Source organism: Scyliorhinus torazame, chromosome 8 (genome assembly GCF_047496885.1).
Source record: "Scyliorhinus torazame isolate Kashiwa2021f chromosome 8, sScyTor2.1, whole genome shotgun sequence".
Taxonomy (NCBI): domain Eukaryota; kingdom Metazoa; phylum Chordata; class Chondrichthyes; order Carcharhiniformes; family Scyliorhinidae; genus Scyliorhinus; species Scyliorhinus torazame.
In genome coordinates, this window is record NC_092714.1 from 143,530,416 (window position 1) to 143,545,389 (window position 14,974).

The following is a 14,974-nucleotide window of genomic DNA, read 5'->3' on the forward strand; positions in this document are numbered from 1 at the left end:
TGTCATCTGAAAAACAAATCATTTTGTCGTGTGGAAACAGTTTGGTTTTGTCCTTATTTCTGATCAGCAACGTAACTAAAGTGTTGTTCACCTTGCATGATAGCTCTGTGATTGCTGATTTATCACCTTTCACATTGCGGCAGTGGAGCAGGATAAGCGGGTGATTATCACACCCAACGACAATCACACAGCAGAAGTGGGGGGTTGTTCGGAAACTGAAAGCAGTTCCCCTTCCTAATCAAAGCAGATAATTCTGTTACCGGAATATTAAGACATCAATCAAAATCAGGGAAAAGCCAGGCTGGGAATAAAGTCTCGGGAGATGGAGTACGAAGTGGAAATCTTCACTTCAAAAAGCTTCTGTAGCTCTTTTCCATCTGAGGTACAATGCAACAAGCACCACTGGTTTAGTGCTGTACAGGTAGAGGATGCTGTTTAATCATTACCATTCTGATGTAGAATTACTGATTTTGTTAATGCACTCCCTTACATGTGTGTATATTTATCAGTGACAGCCAATTAAGATGTGAGCATGTTACAGTACAAATCTAATTCACCCCCCCCCCCCCCCACCCCCCCCCCCAGAATGCAAATGTCTCCACTACACAGCACAGACCAGGAGAATCCGAGGTTTAGACACCTCACCTTGTGCTGGTCACAGGCAAAGTGACGATAAAAGGGATGGAGGAGGACAAGTGGGGAGTGGAGGTGAGAGGGGATGGATTGGGGACCGGTGGGTAGGAGGGGAGATTGGGCCCTGACCAGTCTGGAAACTCACATCCATAGGTATTGCCCCAGGACATGGCTGGGCTTGGATGCTGTGCCCTATGTAGTCAAATAGCTCATTATAAAAGCTGACACGTACTTTAAATGTTGGATATTTTGGCAAGGGTGTTTTGAGGGTGACTTGCACCTCTGGAACTGTGTCCCTGCACCAAACCAAGGCTATTAAAGTTGCAGCTGCCACTCAGTTGGGAGCGTTCTTGTCTCTGAGCCAGAAGGTCATGAGTCTCACACCAGAGACAGTGAGTACACTTCAATGGTACCTCATTGGCTGTGAAGTACTTTGGGATTTCCACAGGTTGTGAAAGATGCTAGATAAATGCTAGGAATCCTGCGGCGAGTAATTCACCTCCTGACCCCCCCCCCCAAAAGCCTGTCCACCATCTACAAGGCACACGTTAGGAGTGTGATGGAATACTCTCCACTTGCCTAGATGAGTGCAGCTCCAACAACACTCAAGATGCTCAACACCATCCAGGACAAACCAGTCCGCTTGGTTGGCACCCCTTCCACAGACATTCACTCCCTCAACCACCGATGCGCAGTAGCAGCAGTCTGCACCATCGATGCACTGAAGTCTGCACCATCGATGCACCGACTCCTAAGACAGCACTTTCCAAACTCACGACCATCTAGAAGGACAAGGTCAGCAGACGCATGAGAACATCACCACCTGGAAGTTCCCCTTCAAGCCACTCACCACCCCAACTTGGAAATATATCACCGTTCCTTCACTGTCACTGGGTCAAAATCCCATAACTCCCTCCCTAACAGCACTGTGGGAGATCCTACACCACATGGACGGCAGCGGTTCAAGAAGGCAGCTCACCACCACCACCTCAAGGGCAATTAGGGATGGGAATAAATCCTGACATGTTTTGCAATAGTGAATGCGGCCTGCCATTGGGCAGCAATGGGATTGTCCGGTCCTGCCACTGTCAATGGATTTTTCCAAGGCTCCACCGCCTGGCAACCCATGGGGTGGGGCAGGGGGCCGCCACCAACAGGACCGGAAGATCCCACTGGTGGGAAGGGCTGGCACATTTTGGCCTCTGTGTGAAGAAGTGCTGCCTGCCTGAAAGGCCTTGGATCTAATTTTAAGGTTGCGCTCCCTTGCTCTGAACTCCACCTCGCCCCACCCCACCAGGGGAAATAATTTCTCCATATCTACCCTGTCAAATCCCCAAATCATCTTATTTAAAAAGATATATTTTTATTAAAGCCATTAACCTCTAATACCAAGCCCACAACTCTCTCCGTCCCCTTAATTTTTCTCGCCCTCCAGCAACAAAAACAAACCCCTAAGTCCCCACCCCCCACCCCCTGCTGACACCTTAATTCACCTTGGAGAAAGCAATAAATGGCTTCCACCCCCGGGTGACCCCCTCCTCCACCCCCCCATAAGGCAAACTTGACCTTCTGCCTGGTCGTTCACCCACAATCCCACCTTTGGTGGGTACGAGTCACATCAGCTCAACAAAATCCGTCTCCGGGCTATCAAGGAGGCAAAGGCCAAGACATCGGCCTCTCTCCCCACCTGACTCCCGGATCTTCCGATATTCCAAATATCGCCACCTCCGGACACAGGACCAGCCCTACACCCGGAATCTCGGACATGATATCGGCGAGCCCCTGCCAGAACCCCCTCAGCTTTGGACACAGCCAGAACATGTGGATGTGATTCACGCCCCCCCCCCCCCCCCCCCCCCCCACACCGCCCACAACTATCCTCCACCTCTGCAAAGAACCGGCTCATCCGCGCAACTGTCATGTGGGCTCTATGCACCACCTTAAATTGGATGAGGCTTAACCTCTCACACGACGAGGATGCGTTCATCCTCCGCAGGGCTTCCTTCCACAGCCCGGTCCTCAGCTCCGCACCCAACTCCTCCTCCCATTTGCACTTGATCTCCCCCACCGGAGCGCCCTCCCTTTCCATCAACTCTCCACAAATGTCTGACACTCTCCCCTCCCCAATGGCATCCTCAGACAACAGTTTATCTTGCAACACCGGAGACAGCAGTCCCGGGAAGGACAGCACCTCTCTCCTCACAAAGTCCCTCACCTGCAAGTGTCTGAAACCATTCCCCTTAGGCAACTCCAACATTTCCTGCAGCTCTTCCAGGCCTGCAAACTTGCCCCCTATAAACAAGTCCCTATGTACTCTATCCCCACCTGCCACCACCCCGGAACCTCGCATCCAGCCCCGTCGGCTCAAACTGTGATTATCATATATTGACGCCCACACCGACATGCCCTCCAACCCGAAGTGTTGCCAGCACAGGTTCCATACTCACAACGCTGAGACCACCACCGGGATGATGGAATATCAGACGGGCGAAAACAGAAGGGGCACCAACTACAGTGCCCTCAAACTCGTTCCCCTACACGACACCACCTCCATCCACCCCCAAACCGATCCCTCCTCCACTGCCCATTTCCTCACCATTGCAATATTCGTGCCCAGTAATAGTTCATCATACTCGGCAACGCCAGCACCCACACAGCCCCCCCCCCCCGCTCCAAAAACACCATCCTCACCACAGGGTCTTCTCTACCCACATGAATCCCGAAATTATCCCATTCACCTCCCTAAAAAAGGACTTGGGAACAAGGATGGAGAGGTTTCTGGAACACGAACAAGAACCTGGGCAGCACCGTCATTTTAACCATCTGCATGCGCCCAGCCAGTGACAGCAGCAACACATCCCACCTCCCAAAGTCCACCTTCATTCTCTCCACCAGTTGTTACCCATGAATCCTGAGATACTGAAAACTCACCCCCATCACCCGGAACGGCAACTCCCCTAGCCTCCTCTCCTGCCCTCTAAGCATTAACCGGGAACACCTTGCTTTTCCCCATGTTCAATTTATATCCCGAAAAATGGCCAAATTTCCTCAGGATCTCCATGATCCTATCAAAGCTGCCCACCGGGTCCGAAATGTATAACCGAAGATTGTCCGCATACAACGAGGTGCTGTGCTCGACCACCTCTCACCCCACCGCTCAATCCTTCTCCAATCCCTCAACGCCCTAAGTGCCATTGCCAACAGCACTATCGCCTGAGCAAAAAACAGCGGGGAGAGCGGACACCCCTGCCTCGTCCGCCAACGCAGCCCGAAGTACCACAAACTCATCCTATTCATCCGGATTTTAGCCATCAAAGCCCTATACAGCAGCCAAACCCAATCCACGAATGCCGGCCAAACCGGAACCGACCCAGCACCTCCAACAAACATGTCCACTCTACCCGATTTCTCCACATCCATTGCCACCACTACTTCTACCTCCTGCCCCTCTGAGGGCATCATAATATTATTGAGCAACCTGCGCACATTTGCTGACAACTTCCGCCCCTTCACAAACCCCATCTGGTCCTCCCTAACACCCCCGGCACACAGTCCTCTACCGCGACGCTAACACCTTCGCTAACAACTTCGCATCTACATTTTGCAGCAAAATCGGGCAGTACAATCCAAGCGGTTCTGGGACCTTATCTTTCTTTAGGAGCAGCAGAATGGGCGCCTGAGACATTGTGGGGGCAGCACCCCCCTCCTCCTCGCATCATTATATATCCCCACAAGCAGAGGCCCCAGCTCCACACCAAACTTCTTATTAAACCCGGCTAGGAACCCATCCAGCCCCGGGGACTTCCCTGCCTGCATCGAGCCTACACCATCCATCACCTCTTTCAGCCTAATCGGGGCCCCCCCTCGCTGCACCTCTCCTCCTCCACCCTTTGGAACTCCAGCCCGTCGAAGAACCGCCTCATGCCTTCCTCACCAGGCAGGAGTTCCGACTCATACAATCTTCTGTCGAAGGCCTCAAACACCCCATTCACCTTTCTGGGTGCAACACCACCTTGCCCCTCTCATCCCTCACCCTACCAATCTCCCTTGTCGCTGCCCGCTTCCTCAGTTGGTATCCCCTAATCATCTTAAACAGCTCATATCACTTAATCTCTTGTGAACAAGAGAATGCAAGCATTTAGTTATTTGAAAATGAAATGAAATGAAAATGAAATGAAAATCACTTATTGTCACAAGTAGGCTTCAATGAAGTTACTGTGAAAAGCCCCTAGTTGCCACATTCCGGCGCCTGTTCGGGGAGGCTGGTACGGGAATTGAACCGTGCTGCTGGCCTGCCTTGGTCTGCTTTCAAAGCCAGCGATTTAGCCCAGTGTGCTAAACCAGCCTATGTGTGCAAACATAGAATGCGAGCATCACCCAGCATTTTTCAACTCTTTATATGTCATTATGAAGCCAGTTGGCTAGCTATGGATACTTGTAAATATCCACTCTTTACACTTGTCCTTTATTCCTGTCCTGAAACTCTCAGCCTTTTGTTTTGCTCCATCATCACCTCCTTTAAATTGGGGCATCCTCCTGTGTACCCCAGTCTTTTTAACATTAATATTTGCTTTCCAACATGAAGCGCAGTAAGCAAAAGAAAATGTCCCAATTTGAAATTACATTTGCAGCTGAAAGTAGAGGTAACAGTCTAGGGCTTTGTAAAAATGCTAGTGAATGGTTTGGGAAGATGAGTGATGTCCCGTGTGCTATTGGTTATCCATCTGCTACACTTTAAACATGACAGGTTTAATTTTGATTCAGCAGCGAAAGCTTTAACGGGCACATTGAATAACATCAGTCCTCAACTGTGGAAATTGATATTCATTGTAAATTGCTGGCCACTGATAGCAATGAACCTGAAATTTTCAAATGTAGACTAGGATTTGCAAAGCAACAGCAATGATAAATGTGAATTCACTTATTATAGATAATCTTACGACAGATAATGTGCTCTCCCACTCTTACAGTCTCAGAATTTCAGGCTGCATACCCTGAACCTACACACTGACATTACTCAAAGGCATTATTGTATATTTGCGACAGTCTTTCCAAGTTCCCTTTTATTGAATGATGCCTGCGTTTATTTAATTCCCTTCTTGCCTGTTTGACTGGGTGGTTAAGGGAGGCAATGGTTAACTGCGACCGATTCACTTAAACCTACTTATATCAGATTTTAACCCCAAATGAACAGGGTTGCTGTCAAAGCGTTATTTATTATTGAGTATTTGTAGCAATGATTATTGATGAACATTAACTTGCTATGTTGTCTCTTTTCTCTTCCCCGCCCAAAATCCTTGCAATCTAACTTCAAGCACCTGGCAACCGGAAGCACCTTCTCACTGCACCAGACGGCAACAGGGAATGGCGAAGACATTAGTGAGCGGCGCATGCTCTCCTGCCCGTGCCCCGGAGCTTCCTGCGAGTGGGAGGGACCGCTGAAGGCCCTCCTGCCCCACTTGGCCGTCAGCCACCGCAGCGTCGCGACCCTCCGGGGAGAGAGCATCGTGTTCCTGGCCACCGGCATTCACCTCCCGGGGGCGGCAGGGTGGGTGACGGTGCAGTCCTGCCTTGGCCACCACTTTGTGCTCGTGCTGGAGAAGCAGGAACGGCACGAGGGGCGCCAGCGGTTCCTGCTCTTTGTGCTGCTGCTGGGGACGTCCAGACAGGCCGAGGGCTTCTGCTACCGACTAGTGCTGAACCGCAACCGCCGGCGACTGACCTGGGAGGCGACCCCGCGGGGCCTTACCGAGGGCCCAGCCTCAGTCAGTACAAGCACCGATAGCCTGGTCTTTGACACTGTGATTGCGCAGCTGTTTGCCGATAATGGAAGCCTTGCCATTAATGTTACAATATCCACATGCTGACAACAGGCAACAATGACTGTCCATCGTACTTATCCCAGCAGCTTTTCCAAACAGATGCATTTTTGCAAAACCTGTGAATTTACTCTCTTTTTAATGGATGACTGGTTGTTTGTCCGGTCCCACTGAGGAAACCATGATTCAGATTGTCAGGACATACATGAGCACTCTCATCAGCTCTTTGTATAAATCCAGTTTGAAGCACTGATATGCACAGCATTATATGATATTGGGGACATATCTTCTTGGGAACAATTTTCCCAAGCTCAGAAACCATGTGCTATCAATCCCTTAAAAAATGTAACGTTTTTTTTAAATCTAACTGCTTTATAATATTTATTGTAAATACCAACCATTATTCCCAGAACTACCGACTTTTCCTGATTTAAGTATGGACGATCCACTTCAGATTTTCACATTTGTTCCATTGCCTCAAGGGGATTTGAAATGATAGTTAACATCATGGTAAAGTGCTTAAGTGTACAACTGAATCGTAGAATTGTTACAGTAAAAGTGGAGGCCATTCGGCCCATTGTGTCTGTATCAGCTCGCTGAATGAGCAATTTGCTTTGTGCCATTCTCCCGTCTTCTCCCCATAACCCTGCACATTCTTCCTTTTAATCCAATCTTTCTTCATAACTGAAGATACTCATCCTAGGAACCATCCTTGTGGATCTTTTTGGCAATTTCGCTAATGCCTTCACATCCTTCCTAAAATGCAGCACCTGAAACTGGATGCAATACTCCAGTTGCGGTCTAACTAGTGTCTTATACAAGTTCAACATAACCTCCTTGCTCTCGTCCTCTATGCCTCACTAATGAAACCTGGGATACTGTGCTTTATTGACCACTCTCTCAACCTGTCCTGCCACCTTCAATCATTTATGCACATATATACCCAGGTCCCTCTGCTCCTGCACCCTCTCTAGAATTGACCCTTTGATTTATATTGTCTCTTCAATGGGTTACTGGGTATGACGCTGGGGTGGATTTTGTGGCAAAGTGTATTTCAGGTGATTGCAAGTCAGCAGCCTGTTGTACATCTCTCCAATTTGTATTTCCAACATTTCTGCTAGCTCAGTAAAAGCCAATAGAAATCAATCAGCGATTAAGCTGTAAATGGTTGATGGTCCCTTTAAATAGCGCTGATGGGGGAGTCCTTCCTGTTGCGGAAAACATGTTCAGTTGACAAGGCGTGGCTGGTGGGAAAATGGCAGTGTTGACATCCAATTAGAATTCCACGCTGACTGAGGCCACAATCTTCCTGCCCTGCATGACCTCCGGTGCGTGCCCTCAGCACCAATGTTAACAACTTCACGAAAATGACTCGGCCCGCATCACAGTGTTGTGCAAGCAATGCGGTCGCTATCTTAAACCCACAGCAACACCTGTTGCGCTGAAAATGCAGGCTCTATGCAATGGGATTTTGTGACACCTACGTTAAGTTATGTTGAAGGACTCCAGTTTCTAAGACCTATTGGTTTTACCCTTACATAGGTATGATGTGGAGATGCCGGCGTTGGACTGGGGTGAGCACAGTACAAAGTCTTACAACACCAGGTTAAAGTCCAACAGGTTTGTTTCAATGTCACTAGCTTTCGGAGCGCTGCTCCTTCCTCAGGTGAATGAAGAGGTCTGTTCCAGAAACACATATATAGACAAATTCAAAGATGCCAAACAATGCTAGGAATGTGAGCATTAGCAGGTGATTAAATCTTTACAGATCCAGAGATGGGGTAACCCCAGGTTAAAGAGGTGTGAATTGTATCAAGCCAGGACAGTTGGTAGGATTTCGCAGGCCAGATGGTGGGGGATGAATGTAATGCGACATGAATCCCAGGTCCCGGTTGAGGCCGCACTCATGTGTGCGGAACTTGGCTATAAGTTTCTGCTCGGCGATTCTGCATTGTCGCGGGTCCTGAAGGCTGCCTTGGAGAACGCTTACCCGGAGATCAGAGGCTGAATGCCCTTGACTGCTGAAGTGTTCCCCGACTGGAAGGGAACATTCCTGCCTGGTGATTGTTGCGCGATGTCCGTTCATTCGTTGTCGCAGCGTCTGCATGGTCTCGCCAATGTACCACGCTTCGGAACATCCTTTCCTGCAGCGTATGAGGTAGACAACGTTGGCCGAGTCGCACGAGTATGTACCGCGTACCTGGTGGGTGGTGTTCTCACGTGTAATAGTGGTATCCATGTCGATGATCTGGCACGTCTTGCAGAGATTGCCGTGACAGGGTTGTGTGGTGTCGTGGTCACTGTTCTGAAGACTGGGTAGTTTGCTGCAAACAATGGTTCGTTTGAGGTTGCGCGGTTGTTTGAAGGCAAGTAGTGGGGGTGTGGGGATGACCTTGGCAAGATGGTCATCGTCATCAATGACGTGTTGAAGGCTGTGAAGAAGATGGCGTAGTTTCTCCGCTCCGGGGAAGTACTGGACGACGAAGGGTATTCTGTCAGTTGTGTCCCATGTTTGTCTTCTGAGGAGGTCAGTCCGGTTTTTCGCTGTGGCGCGTTGGAACTGTCGATCGATGAGTCGAGTGCCATATCCCGTTCGTACGAGGGCATCTTTCAACGTCTGTAGATGTCTGTTACGCTCCTCCTCGTCTAAGCAGATCCTGTGTATACGGAGCGCTTGTCCATAGGGGATGGCTTCTTTAATGTGTTTAGGGTGGAAGCTGGAGAAGTGGAGCATCATGAGGTTATCCGTGGGTTTGCGGTAAAGCGAAGTGCTGAGGTGACCGACCTTGATGGAGACGAGTGTGTCCAAGAATGCAACTGATTTTGGAGAGTAGTCCATGGTGAGTCTGATGGTTGGATGGAACTTATTAATGTCATCGTGTAGTCGTTTCAGTGATTCTTCGCCGCGTGTCCAAAGGAAAAAAATGTCATCGATGTATCTGGTGTATAACGTCGGTTGAAGGTCCTGTGCGGTGAGTAGGTCCTGTTCAAACTTGTGCATGAAGATGTTGGCGTATTGGGGTGCGAATCTGGTCCCCATGGCTGTTCCGTGCGTCTGGATGAAGAACTTGTTGTCGAAGGTGAAGACGTTGTGATCCAGAATGAAACGGATGAGTTGCAGAATTGCATCTGGAGATTGGCAGTTGTCGGTGTTGAGTACTGAGGCTGTTGCAGCAATGCCGTCGTCATGGGGGATGCTGGTGTAGAGTGCCGAGACGTCCATTGTGACGAGGAATGTTCCTGGTTCAACTGGTCCATGGGTGCTGAGTTTCTGTAGGAAGACCGTCGTGTCGCGACAGAAGCTGGGTGTACCTTGTACGATGGGTTTCAAGATGCCCTCGATGTAGCCAGAGAGGTTCTCACACAGGGTCCCATTGCCTGAAACGATAGGGCGGCCTGGTGTTTTGGCCTTATGTATTTTCGGAAGGCAGTAGAGATCTCCAATGCGGGGAGTACGTGGGATGAGAGCACGTAGGGTGCTCTGAAGATCTGGATCCAAGGTCTTGATCAGTCTGTTAAGTTGGCGGATGTGTTCCTTGGTCGGATCTGCGGGTAACTGTCTGTAGTGTTCTTGGTTGTTCAGTTGTCGGTATACTTCTTTGCAGTAGTCCGTTCTGTTCAGTACGACAGTGGCCCCCCCTTTGTCTGCTGGTTTGATGACGATGCTGCGGTTGGTCTTGAGAGCGCGGATGGCATTGCGTTGTGCTTGGGTGACGTCCGGGGCTGTCTTGTGAATGCGACTGATGAATCTGGCATTGACGCGACTCCTGACGGCTTGAGCATACATGTCGAGTCTAAGGCAGCGGCCTTCCGGAGGGGTCCAATTCGACTCTTTCCTCTTCGGTTGCCGCACCGCAGATCTCTCGGTCTGCTGTTCCGGTTCATTGGTAGTCTGCTTGGGTTCGCTGTTGGCCTCTTAGGGTCTGTGGAAGAACTCCCAGAGCCTCATTCGCCTGATGAATTCCTCCGTGTCTGCCGCGAGACTGATGGGGTCCATTTTGGTGGTGGTGCAGAAATTGAGCCCTCTGCTGAGGACTTCGATTTCGTCTGGTTGAAGGGTGTAGTCTGACAAGTTGACAATAGATTTCCCTGTATTGTTTTCTACTGTGGCACTGGGGGTGGCTTGGTTGCTGCTGGTGGTGATGCCAAGTTTCTCAAGCTTTCTGTTCTTGGTGTGCATATATGTGGCATAGTATCGTTGTCTCATCTGTTTGACGGTGTTCCGCAGCTGGTCTGCTGCATCCTGAGCGCAAGTTGAGAATATGGCCTCTATCTTGGTTTCCAGGTTGCGTCGTCTGCTGTAGAGCTGGCGTACGAGGTGGTTGAGGAGTGTGAGAGAGGTGCGACGGCAGAGTCTCTCAGCGTAGTCTGTGTTGTAGGTCGACTTGAGTGGGTTTGTGATCTGTAGCCCTTTCGGGATCTTGTCTGCTTTCTTGCATCTTTGCACCTTACATAGGTGACTTTCCTCTTCTGCGCTGGGTAGATTTTGGGTTGTGATTAACTCCATGGTGAGCTCTGCTTTGCAGTTAGACACTACATGGTCCTGTGTTGTCATCTCAATCATCAACAGTGTGTTTTTATGTAACACCTTTCCGCATAGAAAATGTTACTTTGCAAATTAAACAGGATTTGAGCCATAGAAGAAGAAAGATTAAAGAGACGGATTTAAAGGACGATGTTAAGGAGTGAGTGGGAGGTGGAGAGGGAGGGGGATTTCAGAGACTGCTGACAGCACAGCCGCCAATGGGAAGGTACTGAAGAGTGCAGCAGTTGGAGAGTTGGAGGAGATCACAAAGATGGGGAGGGGTGGGCCCATGGTGAGATTTAAAAGAAGGTACAACAATTTTAAACTTGCAATGATGAGGGAACAAATGAGGATAGGGGCTGGCAGGGAAATACAGCTTGATGCAGGATAGAGTACAGACAAGAGTTTTGGATGACGTTGAGTTTAATGGAGGGTGACAAAGTGCCACCCAAGACGCTAGTCTGGAGATGACAACGGCATGGTTGAATGATCAACTAAAAATTGCTGAATATCATGTTCACTCACCACAATTCTTTGTACCTTTACTGTGTATTAATTGGGTTCTTTAGTTCTGGGTTCACTGATTTTATTGTCATTACTTTCACTTCTATATTTTGTACTGGTCTGACAGTTAATTTACTCCTACACGTAATCCTTTAGTGATGTATTATACTAGATCCTGTTATATAGATGTCAGTCAAGGCTCTAAGCTAGGTGTATGTAGATTCAAGTCCCAGTCCAGAAACTGGAGCACATAATAAGGTTTACTCCAGTGCAGTACTAAGGGAATGCAGCACCATCAGAGATGCTGCGTACAATTCTCCCCTTTCGAGTCTAAGTACTCCTGCTGATGGAGAATCAGTACTGCATCCCGCTGGTGCGGGGAGCGACGCTGATGTGCTATTCAATGGCAAAAGACAAAAAAAATCAATATCAATGATCTGTAAGAAGAAGGTGAAAGACTTCCCTTTAATGTGCTGAAAACCTTTCAAATGTTTTTATCAGTCAATTCCATTGCCTTAGAAGCCTAAAAACTTTGAACTGCATTGTTTACGTTCAATTTCACAGACCATTGCCTTTGACAATCCTCTTGACTGACAGGTCCAGGAAGTTTCAAAGGAAGGCATATCACTGTTTATTTATTTAGCTCTACAGGCGTCCATTACCTCTAAAGTGCTTCCTCTTTTGATCAGGTGTTCTTTCTCACTGCAGTTTTTTTTAAAGAGGCTGTCTCTTTGTTCTGAAGAGCTGCCTAGAAATACTAGTTACTCCGGCAGAGTGCTGCCCCTGCACCTGATCTTTCTAGGAAGCTCTTCAGAACAAAGAGACAGCCTCTTTTTTTTTAAACTGCTGTATTGACATGCTGGGAGAAAGTTTAAAGGTTTTAAGGCTACAGAGGAAACAACTTTCACTTTCTTCTTACTGATCATCAATTTTGACATGATGGGAGATTCTAACACCTCAGAGGGAAGATTTTAAACTGGAACTTGACACGCTGAAAGACAGTTTAATGAGTTTCAAGGCTACAGATAGGATACTTGCCTGGAAAGACCAGTCCTGAGCCCCTCCAGCCCAAGCACCCCCTCCCTACATCCACCTCCCCTGAAGGACCCCCTTGGCACCCTGGAGGCAAGTGTAGGGAGGGTACTCACCTTTTGCCCTGCCCCTTGGTGTGCCAGGTGCCTGATTGTCAGGACCTGCACCAATTCACGCCAGTGGGACTCCTGGCTTCGTAGGGGGAGGGGGGTTGCTGGAGCAATTCAGGAGGCCGGCCCGAATTGGGCTACCAGCCTGATAATTACATTTGGATGAATGTAAATTGCTGTTAACAACCTCTTGCCTGTTCTGGGTGAGAACCACCTCATGGCTGGCAGGAACCTCATCAGGGCCAGCTGGCGATCTCGCAAAAGGTTTTATGCCTGGCAAGAATCCCATTTTTGCCCTCGTGCCGATTCAGAGGGCCACCGCGATTCCCGCCTCTGGCTAGCAACCCCAGAGAATTGCTCCTGTTGTCTTTCAAATATTCAACCCTCAACCCACACCTGAGATAAAGTGATCTGGTCACGATCACATCGCTGTTTGTGGCAACTTGCTGTGAGCAAATTGGCTGCTCCTTCTCCTTTACAACCGCAACTACACTGCAAAAATAAACAGTTGTCTGTAAAGCAGTTGGGGTTGCCTGAGGTTTTGAAAGGTGCTGGACAAATGCAAGTTCTTCATTTCCATTACTGTGTCCTCAATAAGTCAATTGCACCCATCGGATACAAACATTTGATAATTCGGCATAGTTTCTAAATCTCATAGTATTCATGGTGCGTACTGGTCGAGAAATTGCTCTTTTATTGTTCCCGATTAATCTTTTCTGGTAATCTTTTTACTATTCTTTCTGCCTGAACAAAATATATTAAAATACTGATGTTCCCTTTATTTCAATCTTTTAAATCTTGTGGCACATAGTGCTGGAAATGCAATTAAATAATGACATTGAAGTTCAAATCTATGAATCTTTTTACACACCCAACAACATTATTACTGACTGTGAAATTTGATCTATAAACTAGTTTGTCTGTCCGAGTGATTTTATTTGCAATGTTACGCGAAAGCTCACTGAAGGAGAGCTAGTTGGTCAGATTATTTCAGTTGAGAGAGATGTCTGTCTTCCCAGCCGGTGACTTATTATTTCATAAGTGAATAAAAGGATTGTTAAACCATCTGTTGTTGTGTTTCACCCATGTGTCTTGTTCCTTACAATGGCATCCTCCGTACAGCACCTAGATTTAAGAGGAAGTCTACAGATGAGAAATGCAGATATGTTGGAACATTTATTGTATGAAACTCAGGAAGCTAAGTACTTAGAGGTACTGACGGACCATCATTAGAATTAGTACTTATTATTTTTGGCCTTTGGTCAAAGAACATGGATTAATTGACGTTCCTTGACAAACATACAATTTTACATTTCTTGAGTAAATGCCCTTTTCCTGCTGCAGTTGGGGACTGTTATTTTCCCAGAATTGTTACCATAAGACCATAAGACATAGGAGCGGACGTAAGGCCATTCGGCCCATCGAGTCCACGCCACCATTCAATCATGGCTGATTTCAACTCCATTTACCCGCTCTCTCTCCATAGCCCTTAATTCCTTGAGAAATCAAGAATTTATCAACTTCTCTCTTAAAGACACTCAACGTCCCGGCCTCCACCGCCCTCTGTGGCAATTAATTCCACAGACCCACCACTCTCTGGCTGAAGAAATTTCTCCTCATCTCTGTTCTAAAGTGACTCCCTTTTATTCTAAGGCTGTGCCCCCGGGTCCTAGTCTCCCCTGCTAATGGAAACAACTTCCCTACATCCACCCTATCTAAGCCATTCATTATCTTGTAAGTTTCTATTAGATCTCCCCTCAACCTCCTAAACTCCAATGAATATAATCCCAGGATCCTCAGACGTTCATCGTATGTTAGGCCTACCATTCCTGGGATCATCCGTGTGAATCTCCGCTGGACCCGCTCCAGTGCCAGTATGTCCTTCCTGAGGTGTGGGGCCCAAAATTGCTCACAGTATTCTAAATGGGGCCTAACTAATGCTTTATAAAGCTTCAGAAGTACATCCCTGCTTTTATATTCCAAGCCTCTTGAGATGAATGACAACATTGCATTTGCTTTCTTAATTACGGACTCAACCTGCAAGTTTACCTTTAGAGAATCCTGGACTAGGACTCCGAAGTCCCTTTGCACTTCAGCATTATGAATTTTGTCACCGTTTAGAAAATAGTCCACGCCTCTATTCTTTTTTCCAAAGTGCAAGACCTCGTACTTGTTACGGTGCAGAAGGAGACCATTTGGCCCATCCAGTCTGCACTGGCTCTGCAAACTAGCATCATGACTTAGTGCTGTTCTTCTCCCTTTTCTCAGTACCCCTGCACATTGTTTCTATTCAGATAATCATCTAATGCCCTCTTGAATACCTCAATTGAACCTGCCTCCACCATACCTCC

General features: G+C 48.0%; 1 protein-coding gene across 1 annotated transcript in view; it reads left to right on the forward strand.

Annotated features, from left to right (window-relative positions):
• Positions 1 to 13,690, forward strand: part of LOC140428165 (E3 ubiquitin-protein ligase SIAH2-like) — a 46,090-nt gene extending 32,400 nt beyond the window's left edge. The window contains exon 2 of the mRNA XM_072514315.1: positions 5,949 to 13,690. Coding sequence (XP_072370416.1) covers positions 5,949 to 6,500 — 552 coding nt within the window. The 3' untranslated portion in view covers positions 6,501 to 13,690. The remainder of the gene's footprint in view (positions 1 to 5,948) is intronic.
• Positions 13,691 to 14,974: the final 1,284 nt, after the last annotated feature.